At 42.4% G+C, this 22080-nt stretch overlaps 1 protein-coding gene across 1 annotated transcript in view; it reads left to right on the forward strand.

Annotated features, from left to right (window-relative positions):
• Window positions 1-22080, forward strand: part of dnah3 (dynein axonemal heavy chain 3) — a 157656-nt gene that overhangs the window by 73265 nt on the left and 62311 nt on the right. The window contains exons 26-34 of the mRNA XM_055651884.1: window positions 1037-1147; window positions 3338-3452; window positions 5440-5638; window positions 7522-7630; window positions 11779-11892; window positions 13334-13510; window positions 17393-17484; window positions 18761-18980; window positions 20467-20601. Coding sequence (XP_055507859.1) covers window positions 1037-1147; window positions 3338-3452; window positions 5440-5638; window positions 7522-7630; window positions 11779-11892; window positions 13334-13510; window positions 17393-17484; window positions 18761-18980; window positions 20467-20601 — 1272 coding nt within the window. The remainder of the gene's footprint in view (window positions 1-1036; window positions 1148-3337; window positions 3453-5439; window positions 5639-7521; window positions 7631-11778; window positions 11893-13333; window positions 13511-17392; window positions 17485-18760; window positions 18981-20466; window positions 20602-22080) is intronic.

A 22080-nucleotide genomic window follows, 5' to 3' on the forward strand; every position in this document is an offset into this window, starting at 1 on the left:
AAGGCAGCAAACACTGTGCCACCGTGTCGCCCAATATGTTTATTTATATATTCATTTGTTCATGGTCTGAGCATTACTATTAAGGCCAACGTGTATTGCCCGTCCTTAACTGTCCTTCCGAAAGGTTGTGGTGGGTCATCTACAAATGAGTGGGATACTGGACCATTTTAGAGTGAAGCATATAGGGCAGGTTGAGAGGCTAACCCAGATAAGGATGGCTGATTTACTCTCCAGAGGGACATTTGGGAAGTAGGCGTTTTATATTATAATCATTACTCATGATCATTATAGGTAATGTAGGAAGAAACAACAGATGCTGGTTTAAATTGAAGAAAGACACAAAATGCTGGGGTAACTCAACAGGTCAGAAGTTAGAGAAATTAATTTAGAGAAATATGAGGTGCTGTTTCTCCAATTTGCATTTGGCCTCACTCTGACAATGGAGGAGGTCCAGGACAGAAAGGTTAGTGTGGAAATGGGAAGAGGAATAGGCCCAGGCGGACTGAGTGAAGGTGTTTAGTGAAATGATCGCCCAGTCTAAGTTTGGTCTCGCCGATGTATCCACACATTGTCCACACTTTGACCAACGGATACAGTAGATGAGGTTGGAGATAATGCCTGGTTTTTGTCCATGTTTCAGATTATTAATCTGAATTTAACTTTTGAAGATGTAGATGGGATTTTTACTCAGGGCTCTGGATTACTAGTCCAATAGTTTTATCACAGTGTCACTACTGGAACCGTATGCTGGTACAGGTGCAACGGCCTCTCTCTGATCTGTATTTACGTTCATGCGCTGAAATACGTCAGAAAAGCAAAGTTAAAAAAAGATGGATAATGTAAAGTACCAATTGCAAATTAGAGAAAATGTGTTAATGTCCAGACACTGCTGTATGAAAATATTCTGTGCACCATGCGCTGTAAGGCATGGGAAGCATGTCCAAACTCAGTACAGACAGCACTCGTAGTCGAGATCGAACCCAAATAATGTTTATTATTTGAGAATACCTAAATGTGTTATGTGTTGGTTTTGAAGCTTCCTCGTAGAAAATGGGTTATTCAATGGCCTGGACAGGTAGTGATTTCCGTGTCCTCGATCTACTGGACCAGCGAGGTTTCTGATGCAATTACACAAGGAACTTTACCTGTAAGTTAAATCTGCACATTTTCCGTCTATTTAATTCTGTAATATCCTTAGGCAGAAGATCATGATATGATACAATTTTCATCAGCTACCTTAGAGGCCTGATATTTTAAGCAGAATTGGGAAGACAGGAGTGTCAGCTGTCAGAAACAACAAATGCCAGTGTCCTTGTTGAATTTAATGCCAGAAGGGATTGTGTACTTTTCTCCTTGACAAACAGCCAAGTATCAAGTTTCCTTTATTGTCATTCAGACTTTTCAGTCTGAACAAAATTTCGTGCCTTGCAGTCATAACATAGAATAAAATACCAAAACACACAATAAACACAGATTTAACATCCACCACAGTGAGTCCACCAGGCACCTCCTCACTGTGATGGAAGGCAAAAGTCTTAAAGTCCTTGTCTCTTCCCTCCTCGTTCTCCCTCTGCGCTGAGGCGATCCAGACCCCGCCGGGTGACCCCGCCAGGTAATGGTAAGCAAGTCCCGTGGCTGATCCGAGCTCCGCGAACGGGCCGGTTCAAACTCCACAGCCCAGGGCGGTCGAAGCTGCCGCCCTCCAGTCCAGCGGACGAAGCTGTTGTTGCGGGAGCTCCGGAAAAACAGGTCACCAACCTGTGACCTGCGAGCTCCGACGATGTCGCCCACTGGGCCCGCGGGCCAAGTCAACTGGGCCCGCGGCCGAGCCTCCGAGGCTCCCAAGGCCCTGCCGCCGCAACGCCACCACAGCCCTGAAGTCGGCCAGCCTCGTGTTGGTAAGTCCTGGCTGACTCTGCTTCCGGAGTCTTGAGGTCCCAGTTGGAGGCCGCCAGCTCCGCCATTAGGCCTCAGCGCAGACGGAGACGGGGGATACGACAAGAAAAGGTCGCATCCCCCCGAAGGAAGAGACCTAAAACATGTCCATCTACCTATCCAATTTATTTTTAAATTATAAAATCGAACCTGCCTCCACCACTTCCACTGGAAGCTCATTCCACACAGCTACCACTCTCTGAGTAAAGAAGTTCCCCCTCATGTTACCCCTAAACTTCTGTCCCTTAATTCTCAAGTCATGTCCTCTTGTTTGAATCTTTCCTACTCTCAATGGAAAAAGCTTATCCACGTCAACTCTGTCGATCCCTCTCATGCACATAATTTTCTTAATTCTTGGATTAACTTGAAACAAAATTATAATTAACTTTATTAAAGCAAAGGACTTAAATGATAAACATGAAATTGCCCTCAATTGTTGTCTCCATGATGGTCCGTTAGTTGAGGACATCAGGGATATGAATGTTCATTTTCAAGAGGAAATATTTACAATTACTTTTACCACAAACCTTTGCAAATTCATTTGTAAAGAACTTCATATTTATTATGCAACAGTAACATTTTAGTGACATTAGGATTCTGCATCAAAAGTGCACCCAATGCCTTCAATAATGCAACAATTACTGACTGTGGTCATAGATATCATTTACTATGAAACGGATAACTAGGTTATATATTTTCCAGCTAGTCAGCAAAACATTGCTATTGAGATACATTCAACCAGAAAGTGTTTTGGTGAGTTAAGGTAATTGCATATAAATGCAGTATGAATGTAAATGTCATCCAAATTTCACTTTATGACCAACCTAGCTTGTACAGTGCTCTCCATAATGCTTGGGACAAAGACCCATCATTTATTTATTTGCCTTTATTACTCCACAAGTTGAGATTTGTAATAGAAAACAATTACATGTGGTTAAAGTGCACATTGTCAGGATTTTTATACAGTTTGGTTTCACCATGTAGAAATCACAGCAGTGTTTATACATGGTACACCACTTCCTCAGATAGATTCATTTTCACTTTTTAAACTTTTTTCTATTTTCTCTATTTTCATTTCATTGGATCCGCTTGGACTTCAATGTATTGTTGCAAAGCTTTGATTTACAATGTAAATGGACAGATAATTAGGACACTGGTGGTTCTGACAGCAATAATGTAAAATAACTAAAGTGTTATTTATAGGAGCAGGTGCCTTGCTATAAATCAGTTTATTTGTGAGGATAAACCTTAAAGCAGTGGAAAAATTGTTCAAATTTGTAACAAAAATATATTGGCTTCAATATTTCTACATCATTACTGTAACAGAGAAATTCTGAATGTCTCTATTTCTCTGCAATTGCACTAATTACTATATTAATACACGTCTCACATTACTTTGAAGGATTATCTAAAGAAAAGCAATGAACAAATTAGTGAAATTGTGGAACTAGTACGAGGAAAGCTATCTGGTGGAGAACGCATGACTCTTGGAGCACTTACTGTCATTGATGTGCATGGTAAATAATTGCTGTAGCTTCTCATCTTGGGGGGAGTAACAATAAATGCTTATCTCAAAAAGTCACATAAAATAATTTGTTCTAGGTATGTGGGCAGTGCTGATAAAGCCCTATTTCTTTCTAAAAGTAGTTGCCAAGACAACTAAAACTTTCAAAAGTCAGCGATTTTATGTGAATGTGACAAACTCCCTTATTTGAAGGGAATCGTTTAACAAGTTTTGTTGGTCTGGATCATGATTCATTTTAATTAAAGAAGGAATGGGTGACTTTCTAGGCAGCATCTTTGAAGAGAAGGAATGGGTGACTTTCTGGATCGAGACCCTTCTTCAGACTAGCCAGGGGAAAGGCAAACTAGAGATATAGACAACTGCAGCTGCTGGTTTCTAAAAAAACAAGCACAAAGTTTTGTAGTAACTCAGCAGGTCAGACAGCACCTCTGGAGAAGGTGATGTGGAAGTCACGTTTCAGATTGGAACCGTTCTTCGGGCTGATTGTGGTGGAGGGAAAGCTGAAAGAGAGGAGGGGGCAGGGCAGGGGGCGCCTGGTAAATAATAAATGGATACAGGTGAGGGACACTCTAATAGTCATATAGTTGGACAAAGGCCAGAGATGAAAAGGCAAAGAGTGTGAGATAAGGATTGAAGAGGCGTGAATTTTAAAGTGTGAGAAAGGAATACAGGTGGAAGGGGAAGAGGAAAGGGGAGAAATGAGTGTGAATCCAGCTGGGGCACAACAAAGAGAGGGGAGAGAACAACAGGGGGAGAAGTTTGTAGATTAGTTACCTGGAAGTGAAGGGCTCAATGTTCATACTGTTAGGTTGTAAGCTACTCAAGCGGGATGTGAGGTGCTGTTCTTCCTGTTTGCTTGCGGCCTCACTCTGGCAATGGAGGAGGCCACAGGCAGAAATGTATGGGTAGGGGATTAAAAAATGTTAGCAACCGGGAGGTCCAGCAGACGTTGGCAGACTGAACACAAGTGTCGCCAATAGTCACCATGTCCACGCTTTGTCTCGCCGATATTAAAGAGGTCACATCGGGAACAATGAATACAGTAGATGAGGTTAGAGTAGTTGCATGTGAATCGCTGTTGGAAGAATGAGAGGTGTCTCATTAAAATATCAATTTTTCTTATGGGGCCGACAGGATGAATGCAACAATTATATTTCCCTAGTTTTGGTGTTTTGAATCTCAAAGTGCTTGATTGGTTATTCTGGACTGAGATGCTATGAGATTTCTTCACCTGACACGTGGTACTTACTTGAGTATTGTGGAGGCTCAGTAGTTGAGTACATTCAAGGCAGATAGATGGATTTTTAGTTTATAAAGGAATCTGGAGATAATACAGAAAAGTGACATTGAGATTAAACATTAACTATGATCTTATCGAGTGGTAGGGAATGCATGAGGGGCCAAGTTGGTGCCTTCTCTTCCTATTTCCTGTATTGTAATCGCACATCCCAAATCCTTCCAAACTAATGACAGTCCCATCTGTTGATGGTTGATCACAAACACCACCAACCACAACCTGGTAATTGATACGTTACCTACCAACGGAAACTTATTAGGCACAGACTGAGGATGTACCATCTTCCTGTTCCATAAGTGGACCATGAAGAATGGTTCAAATTATGACCCTGACCATGGGTAATACCATGCCCATGCATAAGTCAAAGCGGGGAACCTGAGGCTCCAGGTTTGATAAGTTGGTCACCGACGACAGAGATAAGCATGCAATAATTGGCCTCAATGCTTTGGTTTAGGGAAGTGAAGTTAGTTTTAGTTTCTTTCGCTCAGTGTTTTACAGCCTCCCTTTCTGGTGATATGTACATGCAATCCCAGAAGAATGGAGTATTGGGCAGACAGGTAGCGTTGTTAATGGTCTCATGTAAATAAAAACCATTTGGGGTAACTGGAGTTCAAACATTTTTAGGACTCTACTTCACGGGAATAGTACATAATATGCCTCATTGTGTGTTCTATTCCAACAGCACGTGATGTAGTTGCCCAATTGACAGATGCTAATGTATCAAGCCTCAATGATTTCATGTGGATATCTCAGATGAGAAATTATTGGGAAACAAACGAGGTTATTGTCCGTATGATCACGACTGTTTTGACATACGGCTATGAATACCTGGGTAATTCTGCACGACTTGTAATAACACCACTCACAGATCGATGTTACAGGTAAAATGAAAGTTCATTCTTCTAAAAGATAAACTAGATTTGCTGAATTGATCATTTGTGCTTTGTGACAATGGATTAATAGTTTTGCAAAGTAATTTCATCTTTGCACAATGCTTGTCATTGAATGAAGATTTCTGCTTTTTATATGTGTGTCTGCTGAATGTTGGTAAGTCTGCATGATGAACATTTATGTCCACATAGAGGAAAATACTATTTTTCTCCAGTTTCAAACGAATGAAGAATATGAAATTCATCAAACTTGCTCAAGTTGATTCAAATTCCCTTCAGTTTAAAAAATGTGAATAAAATCAATGAATTTTTATTTTTGCAATCTATGCATTAGCCTGCAATAGGAAGTCAAGCAAATTTTGTTCATTTTAATTGGAAATTTGTATATATACATCGCAGCCTAGTAAGGAAACATACATAACAATTGAAGTAATGTGGACATTCTCAGTTAAATTCCCAGCCAGTATTGTTAGGACATAGTTATGAAATTGACAATACTTCAGCAATGTGTATGAATGTTTATTAAGATTCAGTGCAGAGCAGATTGACAGAACAACATGAATTCTGTTTTCAGTTATGTGAGTATGTAAACACAGGTAGATGCATTTGCATAGATCATGTCATTGAGAAGCCTAGGATTTAATACACACCTCAATTTGCCATTGAAGTGATAGTAACAACTTTCCTTGACTCGCTCTAATGGAACATAAAAAAGTGCAGTACAGGAACTAGCTCTTCGGCCCACAATGTCTGTGCCAAACATGATACCAAAATAAACTAACATCATCTGCCTGCATGTGATCCATCGCCTTCCATTACCTGATATCATTTGCCTGCATGTGATCCATCTACCTTCCCATGTGCCTATCTGAAAGTCTCTTAAATGCCATTGTATCTACCTCCACCACCACCCCTGGCAGCCTGTTCCATTCTCCACCCACCACCCTCTGCGTAAAAAAAAAAACGCCATTATACTCTGCCCTTTTCACCTTAATGCCATACCCTCTAGTTATTGACATTCCATAAAGTTATAAGGAATAGTAATAGCCCATCAAGTCTTCTCCGTCATTCAATCATGGCTGATCTATCTCTTCCTCCTAAACCCATTCTCCTGCCTTCTCCCCATAACCTCTGCCACCTGGGTCTCCCCTCAATCTTAAGCATTCCAGACAAAACAATCCAAGTCTGTTCATCCTCTCCTCATAGCTAATTCCCCACTAATCTCAGAAGTATTTGGGTGAACCTTTTCTGCACCATCTCCCAACCTACCATTTAAGGGAGCAGTCAAATACATTGGTGTGGGGCAGGAGTCTCATATAACCCAAACCATGTAAGAATGGAAGATCTTTCCTGAGAACATTATTGATGGCTTTATTTCCTGAGGTTGCTTCACACGGCAAGAGTTCTATTTTTGAAGAGGAAGTTTCTGAAGTTTCCAAGAGTACATTTTTTCCTTGCAGCCTTAAACCCAGAAAATGAGACATACAATTGATGCACATGCTCAGAGAATACATGACTGGGGGATATCATTCCATTGAAACTGACTACAATCTGTATAATCCTCCAGAGGATTAAATATAATATACAGCACATTCACTATCAATGGAATTTAATACCATTAAAAATGGGGTGCTCCAAAGTAAAAGACTATAAATGTAATAGATCTGTGATTTATCAGTAATAAATCATTATATTTCATAATTGAAAACAGAATAAATTGAAACATTTTTAAATCTGGGCAGATTATGGCACAAAAAGTATATAGTCTATTGCAAGAATATTATTTGTGTGCGGGTAGTTTTGAGAATCCATGAGATTCGCATGTTATTTTTGGTTTCCTGATGAAATGTTGTCTTTTCTTATGGGGCACCAAGGACGTTGATGGGAGCATTAAAGTTAAATCTCGGTGGTGCCCCTGAAGGACCAGCAGGAACTGGCAAAACAGAAACAACAAAAGATTTGGCAAAAGCTGTAGCTAAGCAGGTAATTTGATGCCAAGTACATGATTGTCACGTAATGCTTTTACAGCAATAGTTTAAAAAATAACCTAACCTGGGTTGCGATTTCATTCAATAACCCATGATTCTTGGCTCGAGCTATGACCAGTTCTGGAGTGCAGGTTCTGGAGTGCAGGTCCTTTCTATTAGCTGTTTGTCAACGAGGTGTGGTAGCTCTGCGGAGCTTTGATCTGATCCAATGATAGTGAGATTACTTGGCACTGTTGATTGCATGCTATTTAGCATTGCTTTATTAGGGTGTTAGCTCATTTTTAGGTGAGGTGCTGTTCTTGGTATTTCTTGCTGCACTCTCATTGCACCAATATTGATCTCATTCGGAATATTGCGGTAATTCTACTTGCTCCATTACAGGAACGATGTCGAGATTTTGGAGAGGCTGCAGAACAGGTTAATTGGAAAGTTGCCTGGTTTAGAGTGTGTACTGTGAATTATCAGGAGTGGTTGGGCAAACTTGAATTGTTTTCTATCGAGCTTTGGAGGTTGAGGATAGATTTGATAAAAAATATCTACAATGATGAGAGGGACAGCTAGGGTAGATGGTCGAAAACTATTTCCTAGTGTGGAAATGTCAAATACTCTAGGACAAAGCAGCTTTACATTGAGAGGGGGGAAAGTTTAAGGGAGATGTATGGGGTGAGTCATTTTATACAGATAGTGGTAGATGCATGGAATGTGCTGCCAGCAGAGTTGGTGGAAATAGATATGATAATGGCATTTAAGAGATTTTAGATGGGCAGATGGACATGCAGGAGATAGAGAAATATGAATCATGTGCAGAATAAGGAGATTGGTTTAACTGTAATTGTAATTGATTTTATTAGCCAAGTATGAAAACAAAACAAGTATGTAAATCATACGAGGAATTTGATTTGACATACAGTCATACCAAAAAAGCAGCAACCACATAAAAATTAAACATAAACATCCACCACAGTGGCTCCTCCACATTCCTCATTCCGATGGAAGGCAGTAAAGTCTTCTCTTCTTTCCTCCTTTTTCTCCCGTTGTTGGAGAAATCGAACCATCTGCAGTCAGGGTGATTGAAGCTCCCGCAGCCGGCGATCGAAGCTCGTGTGATTGGGGCGGTCGAAGCTCCTGCGGCTTGGAGCTCTCAAAGCCGGTCCCTGACCAAGGACGGCAAGCTCCTCGATGTTAAAGTCTACAGGGTCCCCCAGTTGGAGCTTCCGAGATTGATCCCTGGCAAAGGGCCCGCCAGCTCCGAGATGTTAAATCCACAGGCATCCGCGCTTGGAGCTCCCAAGGTCGATCCCCAGCAAGAGGCCGCCAGCTCCTCAATGTCAGGCCACAGTGCAGACGGAGATACGATAAGGAAAAAGTTGCATCTCCATCGAGGAATGAGATAAAAAAGTTTCCCCCGCCCCCCCACATAATACAAACCTAAAGATACGCTAAAACAACAGACTAAAAAACAACAAAGAGAGAAAGGAACGAGACAGAGACAGCCATTGTACGGCGCCAATGGGCCTGTTCTTGTGTAGTACTGTTTTATGTTCAGACCTTCAGTCTGAAAAATGGTCTCGACCCGAAACGTTACTCATTCCTTCGCTCCAGAGATACTGCCTGTCCCACTGAGTTACTCCAGCATTTTGTGTCTATTTACTGTTTTATGTTTGGTGTTTAATGTTGCTGCTTACCAGATTGCCAGATCTGTTCACAGTGCCATGGAAAACAACATAGGGCATCCCCTGAAGTGAAAGCAAGACTTTGTCTCCCAAAACATTTGTAATGATGACTACTCCCATTCATGCCAGGGGCAGGTGTGTTGAATAGATGTAGCACAGCTTCAAGTAGGTTTATCTAATGAGTTGGTTCACTCGGTTCCTGTGGCAGACCCATTCTAGAAGCTTAGTCTTTCACACCTCAGCTAGCTCACTGAGTGTTGGTGCAACCAAGCAACTCTTGGTGATGGACATGGAAGTCTCCCACAGATTGCACATTCTGTGGCCTTGCTGCTTTCAGCCCTTCTTTCTCCAAAGGTTGTTCAACCAGGGGAACATCGTTTCATCAGGTGAGGGAGGACAGTTGATTGTATATCAGAGGGAGATTTCATCAGTAGGACTGGCCTGATATCATGAGATTTCATTGGATCTGGAATCAATATTCAGGACTCCCAGGATTGCTCTTTCTTCCTTGAATACGATTATACCACCCTTTCTAATGGGTTCTTTCTGCCAGTGGATAAGGATGATGCCAGGGATTATGATGGAGGCGTTTGCATGTTGTCTGGAATATATGACTCTATGAGTACATCTATTGACAAAACCATGTGACAGGTCTTCCAATTTAGACACAAGTCCCTAAGTGTTTGTGAGATGGACTTTGTATGGGTGGCTAGATTGGCTAAGACTTTTCCATGTCAACCTTAGGACATCTAAATCGATGGCAGTGGTCCATCTAGGTTTATTACACTGTTTCAATGTAACAGTCGTGGTATAATTGAGCAGCTTTTTGCCAGTTTAGAGTTGGTTGTAATGGCGGGTCTGAAATCACTTCTAGGTTAAAGAGTCATAGAGCTATGCCGTACAGTCCATGCTGACCAAGTTGGTATTCTGAGCTAAAACCACTTGCCTGCTTTTCAGCCAAGTTCCTTTAAACTCTTCCTATCCATATTCTATATGTGTCCAAATGTCTTTTAAAAGTCATATTTGTATCCACTTCTGCAGCTTCCTCTGACGGCTCTTTCCAGATAGAGTGAAAAACTTCTAACCTCAGGGGCAAATTTTCCATTCAGAGGGGATTGAAAAACCTCTTAGTTAGTCACTACTCTGTGAGTGAAAAACTTGCCCCTGAGGTCCCTTTTAAATCTCTCCCCTCTCATCTTAAACCTATACTCTCTATATATTTTTAATCCACTCCTGTTGAATGACCAGACCCACACATAGAGGTTATAACTCATAGTCTTTATTGTAGTACAAGCAGAGGGAACACAACATGATTTCATCCCCGTATTCTGCATCAAACTAAAAAGAGAGAGATTTGCACCGACTAACAGGACCGGTGTGTCCAGGATAGGGATGAAGATCTGGACTGGACTACTTAAGGAATGTGTAGCATGCATAATCTGTGTGGTGATATATAATTAGTAAAGACATACTAATCTACAGTCTGATTAAAGGACTGTGAACGTTCACGTGATCCATGCCTGCCATAATCTTATACACTTCAATACGATCTCTCTGTTCTACCACACCCTCCTGGGCTCTACCATTCACTGTGCCAGTTCCTGCCCTGATTTGGCATACCAAAGTGCAACACCTCACCCTTGTCGGAGTTAAATTACATCTCCCACCATGGCCTACTATCACAACTGATGTAGACCCTGTAGTACATTCTGATATCTGACCTCATTCCACTAAGGCATCAATATGAAGGTGGGCCTCGACCCGAAACGTCTCCCATTCCTTCTCTCCGGAGATGCTGCCTGACCCTCCAGCATTTTGTCTCGATCTTCTATGTAAACCAGCATCTGCAATTCCTTCCCACACAAAATATCAATGTTGTTGTCAGACCAGGCACAATGGCAGACATCTTCCTCTTAGTTACTTGGATAATCACATATGAATTGATAAGGAACTGGTAGTTTTGTAGTTATTGATACTTTTAATTGATAATTTTTTAATTAAATGAAATTACTTTTCTTTCACTAGGTAGCATGCAAACCAAAGCTTTTCAGTGTTCCCCGGTTCACGTGGCAATAATAATAAATTAGACTAAATTCCACAGCTCAGATTTGAAATCGGGTTTCTGAAGAAGGATCTCAACCCGAAACATCACCTCTCTCCAGAGATGCTGCCTGTCCCACTCAGTTACTCCAGCATTTTGTCTCTACCTTCCATTTAAACCAGCATCCGCAGTTCTTTCCTACGCATTATATGTATGGTGCTTGCTAAAGTCTAGTATAAAAACCAATTAATAAATACATTGTTGCCATAATTATGCCTCCAATAATAATTGTTGTGGCACTAAAGTGCTTAATCTCAGGAATTAAAAGAAAATATATTTATCAAACTACGAGAAAGAAGGCCTTTCATTTATGTAGTTGTTGCCTTTAAGTATGTTATTCAACAGGACATGTTTTCTCTGTTCTTGTAGTGTGTGGTTTTCAACTGCTCTGATGGTCTGGATTATAAAGCCATGGGGAAATTTTTCAAAGGTCTTGCCCAAGCTGGGGCTTGGGCCTGCTTCGATGAGTTCAACAGAATAGAGGTAATTGCACCAACTTAGAAAGATCATGATCTTTGCTGGGATTTTTAATTTTCTTTTTGTCCGTGGGCCGGGGACTTAATGAGAGATGATCCTCAGTTTCACCTGAAGAACGGAACCTGATGTGACCCTATCTCAGAGTATAAGTTAAGCATTTACACTTAATTCTTGTGGTGGAGTTTGGCAAAAAAAAAAATCAAAGCTAAACTTTTATTAGCTATTATTTTCATTTTATTTTACTTCCATTTAAAAAAAAAAAGCTCTAGCATTCTCCACATCTCAATCTTTTCACTGGATATCAACCAGGAGCTTGACATCTAGCCTGTTCTTATACTGCTCAGTAACTCAGGTGTGACATGGCCAGGTTTATTGCTCTCTGACTGAACACTTAGCTCAACACAAGCCATGAATGAAACCAGCATTTTGAAGATTACTGTAATATATTCCAGTCCAGGAACAGTAGGAACGTCTTTGCTACAGTGGAATGTCCCAAGGCCCTCAAATTAACTTAGAAACAAAATCTCAAATCTTAGTGACAAAGGTACAAGGTACAATGCCATTAAAACAACACGTAGATGACCATTTTAAAACAAAATATCAACAAATGGGTGATAGGTGGGCATAGATATATGAGGAACAATTACATTATTTCCTGAAATTGCAATTGCCTTTGATATGGCTAAATACAACGGAACACAAGAATATAGGGACATGTAGAAGCTATTCCGATCCCTCAGGTCTGCTATTCCATTCATTTAGACCATGACTAAACTTATACATTCAACTCAATGTAGGCTGTGGACTAAACCCACATTTCCCTTTGTGGTGAGGATGGTACTGAATGCAGATAGTGGGAGCTTGGATCAATTGGCGTCCAAAGCTACTCATTCTAATTTAAAAGAAAACTTAATTGCATTTAATTACGTAACTACCTGGACTGCTACTGCTTTAGGAAGATTCTTACAGGGCGGCTGTCACTGCTTTCTTTCTCAGACCTCTGCTGGAATTGCCAATCGCATAACAATAATATTCATCAAACCACATACTTTTTTAAACAGACTCCACCTACTGTGGGTGACTCGCTTTCCTGCTCAAGAGAACATGTTAGCATTGCAATAGGGTGAGAAGGCAATGCTTCAGAGCAAATCTGTTACTTGCTGTCACTGCTTTTACAGTAGAAGTATCATCATGCTTCACGTATGCAAATGATACAGATTTTTGGCAAGGATTACACATCGTATTTCCTTGTTTTTTTTTAAACACTTCGCAATTACTTAGGAACTCAGAAGATATATGTGATGGCAGATTGTCATCTCTTTAGGACATCATCCTGCCATAAAGCAGAAAAGTATTGTTTTGTTATCTATGACTTACATAATGAAGCAATAAGGATGAATGCAGAGTATTACAAATCTCAGTATTGGGTTGCTGTTTTGATTCCTAGGTTGAAGTGCTGTCTGTAGTTGCACAACAGATTCTCAGCATTCAGCAAGCTATTATACGGAAACTTAAAACATTTCACTTCGAAGGTACTGAACTTTCTCTCAACCCAACATGTTCGGTCTTCATAACGATGAATCCTGGCTACGCGGGTCGGGCAGAGCTGCCTGACAACCTTAAGGTAAGGCACAAATTTTGTTTGGGATTTTAAGATGCTTCAAATTAGTCACGATATTGAAAATTGTTTGGAAATATTTCCAAATGTGTATAATCGCATCTGCTTGAAAAAAAGACGCTCTAACGAGTCAAGGAAGAGCGAGTCGGGCCCTGTACTAGAGCTCTCTGGTCCGTCCTGTCGATGATGAAAAACCTTTGAGAGAAACCCCGCTGACTTCTTGCTCGCGCTGCGAGTGCCTCTGTGTCCCCCTCTCTGTGTCCCCCTCTCTGTGTCCCCCTCTCTGTGTCCCCCTCTCTGTGTCCCCCTCTCTGTGTCCCCCTCTCTGTGTCCCCCTCTCTCACTCACACACCCCTCTCTGTGTCCCCCTCTCTGTGTCCCCCTCTCTGTGTCCCCCTCTCTGTGTCCCCCTCTCTGTGTCCCCCTCTGTCCCCTCTCTAGTGTTCTAGTGTCTGTGGGCCAGGGTTGTGTCTGATTTCTATCAATCTCCTTAATTCCTATCTTCTTCCAAATGCTAGGCCACAGCCTTCCCATTTTCAATTCAATTCAATTTATTTGTCATTTGGACCCCTTGAGGTCCAAACGAAATGACGTTTCTGCAGCCATACATTACAAACAAATAGACCCAAGACACAACATAATTTACATAAACATCCATCACACCGTTGTGATGGAAGGCCAAAAAAAACGTATCTCTCCACTGCACTCTCCCCCCCCCCCCCCCCCCCCCGATGTCAGAGTCAAAGTCAAAGTCAAAGCCCCCGGCTGGCGATGGTGATTGTCCCGCGGCCTTTAAAGCCACGCCGGGTGGTGCAAGGTCGCACACCGGGTCTTGATGTTAGAGCCCCCGGCGTGCGCTCGCAGAGTCCCGCGGCCATTCCAAGCCGCACGGGGCGGTGATGTCAGGCCCCGCTCCAGGAGCTCTTCAACCCCGCAACTCGGGCGGGAGAAGTCGCGTTGCGGGAGCCCTGAAAAGCGGTCTCCCTCCAGTGACCCGCGGGCTCCCGGTGCTGCCGTCCACCAGACCCGCAGTTGCAGCCTCCGAATCTCCGGAGGTCGGGCCACAGCAGCGCTCCACCACCGCTCCACCCGCTCTGGACTCGGCCAGCTCCGCGACGGTGAGGTGAGTCGTCGGCACCAGAGCCCCCGGTCTTCTCCTGTTGGAGGCCGCTCCTCGTTGCAGCCCCAACGACAACGGAGGCCCGACAAAGAAAAGGTCGGGTCTCCCGTGCAGGGAGAGATTAAAAGTTACCCTCTCCCTCCCACCCCCCCCCCCCCCCCCCCCCACACACACACCCCCCAACAAAAAAAATAACAAAAAAACTACATAAAAAACGTAGACAAAAAAATAATAAAAATGCAGACGGGCTGCAGAGGCCGCTGCTGACGAGAGTCGCGCCGCCTAGACGGGCTGCAGAGGCCGCTGCTGACGAGAGTCGCGCCGCCTACCGATGCTTTCTACGGCGCATTCACACATGCTACTGATATTTTCCTGCGGACACGATAAATATCTTCCCACTGTATTTCAACCTGTATTTCCCAAGTTACTAATCTTTTAAAAAGAGTTAAAAAAATTAAAGTTCTTCAAGCTCAACCATTTTGAAGAAAAAAATTTGGACTGACGTCACAATCCACTCCAGGCGCGAGGTGTACTCCAACCCGCTTGGCCCTGCTGGGATCCCTCGCCCTCTCCATCTTTACCCTCCTCTACCGAATCTACCTCCCTCTCTCTAACCCCCTCCATCTCTGCCCCTGTCCCTCTCTATCGCCCTCCCCCTCCCTCTCTACTCCCCTACAAGGGGAACTCCAGCACTCCAACCCACATGGCCCTGCTGGGACCTGTTTGGTCCCGCTCAGCTCTGCTGGGACCCACACGCTCGGCTCCGCTCAGCCCCACTCGAAGAGGTGAGGGAGGGATTGGGGGAGTGGAGGAGAGGAAAAAATCCTGGGGAGTTGAGGAGGGAGAGTGAGGGGATTGAGGGAGAAGAGGTGGTAGGGAGAGTTGTTCAGACGTCTACACCCTCTTATGCCCCCTCCCTCTCTACCCTCCCTCCCCCCCCTACTCCCCTCCCTCCCCCCTCCCCCCCTCCCTCCCCCCCCCCTCTCTACCCCCCCCCCCCTCCCCGACCCTCCCCTCCCCCCTCTACTCCCTCCCTCTCTACCCTCGCTCCCCCCAATTCTAGCCCCCTTCCCCGACTCTCTAACCCCATCCCCTCTGCACCTCTCCCTCTCTACCTCCTCCCCCTATCTCGACCCTTCTTCCCTCTCTCTCTACCCCCCCCTACCCCCCTCCCTCTTCTTCTCTACCCCCTCCCTCTCTACCCTCTCCCTCTTTTCTACCCCCCCTCCCTCTACCCTCCCTCTCTACCCCCCTCACCCTTTTCCCTCTCTACCCCCTCCCCCTCACTCTCTACCCCCCCCTCCTCTTCTTCTTCTACCACCCTCTCCCCTCTACTCCCCTCCCTTTCTACCCTCTCCCTCTCCCTCTCCTTCTCCCTCTCTACTCCCCTCCCACTCCCTGCGCAGTTGGGGGATATGCATGTGGATTGGGTGGGGGATGGGGAAAAAGGAGCAAATTAAAGCGTTATGTGAAATTAAAGAAATCAACATTCAAAAATCCTGGGTTGTAAGCTGCCCAAGAGAAATAAAATGTGCTGTTCCTCCAATTTGCATTTGTCCTCACACTGACAGTGGAGCAGGCCCGGGACAGAAAGATCAGTTTTGGAATGGGAAGGGGAGTTAATTCATTGACCTGCTCTATTATAATACATTTGACATCAATACTACATTTGTAAAGGTCCCAGAACCTGACTGCTGTTAGACAAAGCTCTCAGGTTTAATATATTTAGATTTGTGTCATGATTATAAAACAAACAATGGAAAATCAGTTTACAGAGAACCATAGACCAGGTTCCAGAATGTGAATCCAGGAAGCAAGCAGGTGGGGAACTGATCTCGTATACTACAAACCCTGCAGCACCATTTCAAATTGGATATTTTCCAACTTGGAATTGTCAGATTTTACTCCACAGGTCAATGTTCCTGATCAGTAAACTGTGCTTGATAGTGCAGTGAACCAGAGAGAGGTGTTCAAATCCCTCTAAGGCATCTGTGGGATTTAAATCTAACTAACTAAATAAATCTGATGAAGGGTCTTGATCCAAAATTACTTATCTTCTTCCAGAGATGCTGTCCGACCCACTGAGTTGCAACACCTTGTGTCTTTTTTGGTAAACCAGCATCTGCAGTTCCTTCTGTCGCTCTCTTAATTAAATATTAATTAATATTAATTATAATATTAATATAATATCAGGGGGGGGGTTAGTGTGTGTGAGACACCGCAGGCCGCCCCCCGCCGCAACTGCGCGTTGAGGGGATGGGATCCAACTGTGCGTTGAGGGGATGGGACCCACTTGGTCTAGTTTTTAATATAACTATAAGCAAAGAATTGGTTTGTCATCAGACTTACGATCTCTGCGGCCGAGTTTTTGAATTTGAATTTGAGTTAGAGCTCTCGGGGCTGGTGGAATTAAGGGATATGGGGAGAAGGCAGGCACGGGTTATTGATTGGGGACGATCGCCCATGATCACAATGAATGGCGGTGCAGGCTCGAAGGGCCGAATGGCCTCCTCCTGCACCTATTTTCTATGTTTCTATGAATATGCAGTTAACCAAATAATCTCCATATCAATTATTTTAGGGGAGATTTTGAATCCCATAGCCCATTATTGCTGATGTACTGATGATGTCATGGATTACAATGAATAGGACAACCTAATTTGTGGTGTTTAGATACATTTCCTCCCCAGAATATTAATGGTTGGATCATGTTGATTCTCCTTATGACTGATATTTTGAATGTACTCCATGTTCTTGAATTTTTACAGGCATTGTTCCGTACTGTCGCTATGATGGTGCCAGACTACGCTCTGATTGGTGAAATTTCGCTTTATTCAATGGGGTTCATTGACTCACGAAGGTTAAAAACTAAATATATTTTTAATTATTTTAAATCCTCTTAAAATGTAGCAATACATAAATCTTACCTACAGGAAAATCGGTGAACTGTGACAGGTGCCATCATGTGTGAGACTAATGAGGGATTAACTCATTATCAATGAAAGGTGGGTGCAATGCCCATTGCCTGCCCACTTTGGTGAGTTTGTTCTGATCTCACACTAACAGCCATTTCCACTCTGATGCACCAGGTATCTCCTTTCTTTGGAACGGCAGGACCAAATTCCTGTCCAAGTTGTGGCCATACCTGCCAACGAAATGTGCCAAGCATCAGTGTTAAAGAGGTCTATGTCGAGTAGTGTATACACTTGTGATGATATTGCAGGACTGAGAATCCACAGTCCTTCCTTGTCATCCCTTCATAGGTTTGCAAGCATCAGACAGGATGAACAGTTTACCAGGACAAAGATAAACTCGGGAAGTTACCTGATCAGTGGTGAACATCTTTGGGATGTAAACTGTAGAAATCACTGATTAAACACAACAGATCTGGTTGCAGATCTTGGTTTTATTTGCCAACCAAACACTAGAGATGCATATGCCAGATAGAATTATTTAGAATCAAGCAACATTCCCATAACTTTACACATTTTGGCAATACCAGCAGCAGAAATCACTGATAGGTGGATTGAGGTATATCTTCAAGTATAAACAACATCCCATACATATACAATACAATACAATACAATTTATTTGTCACTTGAACCTCATAGAGGCTCAAGTGAAATGTTGTTTCTGCAGTCATACATACAAGAAAAAAAAGACCCAAGACACAACACAATTTACACAGACATCCATCACAGCGCATCTCCACCTCGCTGTGATGGAAGGCAAAAAAAACGTATCTCTCCCCTGCACTTCCCTCTCCCCCCGATGTCAGAGTCACAACATCATTAGTTAACTATATCTAGTACATATCTACATGGGCTATTTTTCAAGGTCCCTTTATGTGTGTGTATTTTGTTTTCATTCTAGTTCGTATAGACTGACAATACAACTGAAAAATAACTTTAGAAAAATGTGTTTTTAGGCTGATCTTCTAAAATCCCTTGGACTGAATATTTAATGTACAATATCACATGATGCAACTGTCTGGTTCAAAGGATCGACTGTTGAGTTTTCTCAACTGTTAATTCTTTACAATATTCCGATTTTAAATAATTGTGTTAGACCAAACTGACTGCACCTTGTTGCTCTCTTCCCTCCATCAACTCTTACCTTTAATTTTTCTTCTCCAGTCTTTCTCAGAAGATTGTGGCTACCTATCGCCTGTGCTCCGAGCAGTTATCATCGCAGCATCACTATGATTATGGAATGCGTGCAGTGAAGTCAGTCCTCACAGCAGCTGGAAACCTCAAACTCAAATACACAGCTCAGAATGAGAGTGTGTTGTTGTTACAAGCCCTGTTGGATGTGAATTTGGCCAAGTTTTTAGCCCAGGATGTACCTCTGTTTCAGGTAGATTATGAAGAAATAAAAACATTACTGGAGGAAATCGAGTCTGCAGTGCACAACATATTTATTGCAAATAGATTTACTTGAAAATAATTAGTGAGCACTGTAAGGACATAGTGCAGAACCATGAACTGACTGACCATAATCTTAACAATTAAATAAAAGCAAAACTTAATTCATTGGAAAATTGAGACAAAAGTTGAAAATGCCAATCAAACTACCAGACCCCCACATGGAAAAATTGGTTGAGACTCAATGGTTAAAAATAACTTTTTTTCCAACTTCTCATTTGTAATCTTTTCATTGCCTGCATTTTCAGTTCCAATTGTTCAAAACAAAACAAAACTGTTGTGGCGTCTTTTGGGCTAACATGAGAATCTGTAATTAAAAGGCTTGTGATTTGTTGTTTCAGCAATGGTTCATTAGGTTGGACGTAGACTATAAACGTAGAAGGCAAGGTTGTAAAACATGTTGTCCTAGAACTCTACCCATGTAGCTCTGGAAAAAAAAATCCCTGAAAATCAACTCAACTCAAAACAGAGCCATATCCTGAACAATTCTTGGTGCCATAACTTGTTGATATATAAATCTAATTTCTTGGCAGGATTGTCATCCTTTCTGGTATAATTCTTAAAACACTTCTACCGCATTCCTTGTCCCCATTCAGATCTCTGACCTCTTGCAACCTCCAATGCAGTATCTTGATTAATCTGCCTGTGGAGGTTTGGCTCATAGTCATTATCAAAGTCCCAATCTCGGGATCACAGTGTGCTGTTGCTGATCTCTGTCACATCTCCCAGTATCACTGCCTTTTCAAAGAGGGGGTTGGGGAAGTACCAATTTCTGAACGCAAGTGGAAGAGATTTTATCTATTTTATTTTCAGCTCACTGAGGTGAGAAATTGGATGTGCCTGGGCTTCACCAATACACAGGCGTTTGTACACTGCTCTCATGTCTTTGTAGGGTATAGAATAGGTACATTGGCTTCTTGCCAGCGCTCAGAGGAGCAGTCTCATTCATCCTATTTCCTCTCCCCATTTCTCTGCCTCCAGTGGAGCACTTTCTAAGCCATAGCTTCTTGAATGAGACATTAACATGGTCATTCTGTCATTTTCACTTGACTGTGGGGACTTGCTAATCACAATTTTGCTATTGTGTTTCTAAATTATGACCATACAGACACACGGAACTGCAGATGCTGGTATCTTGTGGAGAACATAAAGTGCTGGAGTGATTCAGCGAGTCAGGCAGCATCTCTGGAGGACATGTCTAGGTGACGTTTCGGGTGAAACGTCAACTATATATGTCCTGCAGGGAAGCTGCCTGACCGCTGAGTTATGCCGGCTCTTTGTGATTTATTACAATACATTTCAACATGGCCTCATAGATTGTAAAACACTTTCAGACTTCCTGAAAGAGGCGTGAAAGTGGTTGTATAAATGTAAATGTTTTATTGTTAAAATCTAGCCTATCTTTCTCATTACCTCAGGGCATAATATCCGACCTGTTCCCTGGTGTGGTGCTTCCTGTACCGGAACGTGACGTTTTCATTAATGCTTTGAAGAGCAACATTAAGAGAATGAAGCTGCAGGCTGTCCCGTGGTTTATTGAGAAGATTATTCAGGTCACTTAAATTATTTAACGTTGTCATCATTTCTTTTGTTTGATGTTTCAAAGAAGCATATATTTATAGTAGTTTCTGATTTTTGATTACCATCATCTACTTTTGAGTTGCGTTACCACCACATCTGTCCCACTACACCATGCACTTTCAATAGTAAAATGGATAGTCTCCTTTTAATTACTGGGATGGCCTTTGAGAGAGACACAAACAAAGACAATTATGAATTAATCCTTAGATGGCTAATTTAAACCAGAATGTTGTACTGTCAATTTAACCCCCAATTAAGGAATTGGGGGGAATCAAAAGAGAAATTGTTACGGGTGAGAACAAGCTTTACCTACAGCAAAGAGTGTTAGTAGAAGGGAACTGGTTGGATCTACATTCTAGGGAGAGCCACAGGGCCCTCGAGCCTTCTTGATTGAGAAATAGAAAGGATAGCTCAATATGATTGCAGGCTTGAAACCCATTGAGGTGAGGGCGGTGGGCTACATTGGTGAGATCGATGGTCATGTAGGTGAGACCTATGCTAAGGGCGGACACTTCAAAGGCAGAGGGGGAGGTGTGGATTGGAAAGGCATGGCAGGGGTTAGACAGCACATCATTCCAGTTAAAATTGGCCATCTAAGCTTGTGAGTGGTAACCCATTGAATGATGGAATAGGTTCAGGAGACCAGGTGACCTTTGTTCCCACAATTGAAGCAAAAACATAACTCTGGTCCTGAAATTCTGATGTTCTTGCTCTCCCACTATAACTTCACCAGAAATCCAGTGGAAATGTCAGGTAATTGATTGTAGATGGCTGTAGATGATTATTGTCACTATGTCCCAATGGTTTCTGCTGCCAAAGTTATGATATGAGGTCAATAGAAATTCTCCAGAATTTCACAGCCTTATAATTTTCATGCTTGACAATTGCATTCAGGGTGAATACAACCTTAATATAAAGGTGTGACCATGAACAATAAAACTGCACCTGGTGTTACCTGAGATATCAATCTGTCATATTTATTTTCTGTTATATTTCTTTCCTTAAATGCAGTGTTCCTCCCAGTTTGTTTGTTGATTGTCCTTATTTTATTCACAAAAAAACAGCAGCATACAGTTAGGTCAATATTGCATCAGCCCAAGAATAATTGATTTTTAGTGATTAATATAAAGACTACCTCCTTTAATTCTCAGTGTGATGGAGAATAATTGTATTGTAAATTTATAAATTTTATATTTCTGATTTGACATCCTTTTAGAAATGTTTTAACAGTCATTTGTGGGACCTGGACATGAATGGAAAAGAGGATTATTTTCCATCCTTAAATGTTCGTGAGATGGTACTGTTGGCATCTTGAGCCAGGTCCATGGCTGTGGTGAAGTGTCTTTCAAAGTGCCTGAAAGTAGAATGTTCCTGGATGGTCACAACTTGGAAAGGAGAGGTGTTGGAAGTGTTTACGTCTATGTCTGCATTTGTCGCTCCTTTTCATAGCT

Source organism: Leucoraja erinacea, chromosome 20, assembly GCF_028641065.1.
Source record: "Leucoraja erinacea ecotype New England chromosome 20, Leri_hhj_1, whole genome shotgun sequence".
NCBI classification, from domain to species: domain Eukaryota; kingdom Metazoa; phylum Chordata; class Chondrichthyes; order Rajiformes; family Rajidae; genus Leucoraja; species Leucoraja erinaceus.